General features: G+C 39.5%; 1 protein-coding gene across 1 annotated transcript; it reads left to right on the forward strand.

Moving 5' to 3' along the window:
- Positions 1–631: 631 nt before the first annotated feature.
- On the forward strand, positions 632–1,567 carry LOC142750622 (olfactory receptor 11L1-like). Its single transcript, XM_075859618.1, has one exon. It carries the CDS (start codon positions 632–634, stop codon positions 1,565–1,567), a length of 936 nt encoding a protein of 311 aa, XP_075715733.1.
- Positions 1,568–1,789: the final 222 nt, after the last annotated feature.

Genomic DNA, 1,789 nt, shown 5'->3' on the forward strand with positions numbered 1-1,789 from the left:
AGGATTCCTCAATAATGTTATCTATGAATCTCCATTCTCATTGTCCAATGGCTTTATCCAACCTTATATCTGATAGGTCCCACAACAACAATTATAGTTAGGATAAATTCTTGAAAAGTCATCATTGGTTGTCATGAGGTTTTGTCTTCAATAGTCCATAGGAATATGTGTATGGTGCTTTATAAACATTTGTGTGTATTAGACTTATGCATTTAGACCCTGGCACATGGGACGGAAATGCTACAGATTTTCCTCGTGGATTTGTGCATGGAAAATCTGCAGTGGATTACAGTCCCAGCCATGTGCATGAGATAAGAACAAATCTCATCGTCATGCTGTGTGGGACATTTTCAGCCCGGAAATCACAGTGTGCTGTGGAATATTCAAATCTTCAGCACGCTTTTTCTATTCCTGATGTTCACCGTAGACTTCGCACTTTTCAATGTAGAAGGGGTTAATCTGCAGCAAAATCCACTGCAAAATCTGCATATAACCCATGCTGATTTTGCTGAGGAAATGCTGCTAATTTGATTTAAAAAATCTGCAACAAAACCACTACTTTTGTGGGTACCCTAAAAATAATATAACTTACTTTAACTTTGCTTTTATTCTAAATATTCAGGGAAACAATATGACAGTGTTTTTCCTCATAGGATTTCGGGGCAGCCAATGGTTACGAATTTTCCTGTTCTGTCTTCTCCTTGTCGTCTACTGTGGGACAATATGTGGGAACCTCCTGATCATCACCCTGGTGTCCACCAGCAAGAACCTCCACACTCCAATGTACTTCTTCATCTCACAACTGTCCATCAGTGACATCTTGTTACCGACTGATATTGTCCCCAACATGCTCCACCTTCTACTGTATAATGGGGGGACCATTACATTTGCTGGTTGTATGACTCAGTTGTATTTTTTCGGTGCCTCTGAAGGATTTGAATGTCTTCTCCTCACAGTGATGTCTTATGACAGATATGTGGCCATCTGTAACCCCCTCCGTTACACCTCTATCATGACACATGAATGTTGTGTGAAATTGGCCGCCACATGTTGGTTGCTCGGTTTCTCCATGGTATTGATTCACAATTTAACAACATCAAGGCTACAATTTTGTGGACTGAATATTATCGACCATTTTTACTGTGATCTCGTTCCCTTACGAGAAATTTCCTGTTCTGATACCTTCATTGTTCAACTAGCAATCATGTTAATTAGCATTCCATCAGTTATCATACCAACGATCATAATAATTTCATCTTATGCTAATATTGTGCTAGCCATCCTAAGGATTCCATCTAATACTGGAAGACAGAAAGCCTTCTCCACCTGTAGCTCCCACCTCACTGTGGTCTCCATATTTTACTGGACTCTGTTCAGTGTTTATGTGTTTCCAACAAAAGGAGAATCATCCAGCATTAGTAAGATCCTATCCCTGCTCTACACTGTATTTACCCCATTGATTAACCCCATTATATATAGTTTGAGAAACAAAGATATCAAAGAGGCCATTGATAAAACAATTAAAAAACATTTACCAGGATTTAATAAAATGAGACCTTCATGCTAATTTGGACCCAGATGTAAACCAGACATTAGCGGCAGATCCTTAAAGTTTTGTAAGTTACGAGGTTCAGCCTCCGTAAATCAGTCTTGTTTTTCCAGCACATTCCACAGATGATTGAAGGGATTGAGATCTGGGGACTTTGAAAGCCAAGTCAATACCTTGAACTCTTTGTCATGCTCTGCAAACCATTCCTAAACAATTTCTGCAGTGCGGCAGGCACATTAT

The sequence above is a fragment of the Rhinoderma darwinii genome, chromosome 3, assembly GCF_050947455.1.
Source record: "Rhinoderma darwinii isolate aRhiDar2 chromosome 3, aRhiDar2.hap1, whole genome shotgun sequence".
NCBI lineage: Eukaryota > Metazoa > Chordata > Amphibia > Anura > Rhinodermatidae > Rhinoderma > Rhinoderma darwinii.

What these genes read in the sequence shown, in the direction of transcription:
- LOC142750622 (XM_075859618.1), top strand. Translation starts at nt 632, where the DNA reads ATGACAGTGTTTTTCCTCATAGGATTTCGGGGCAGCCAATGGTTACGA.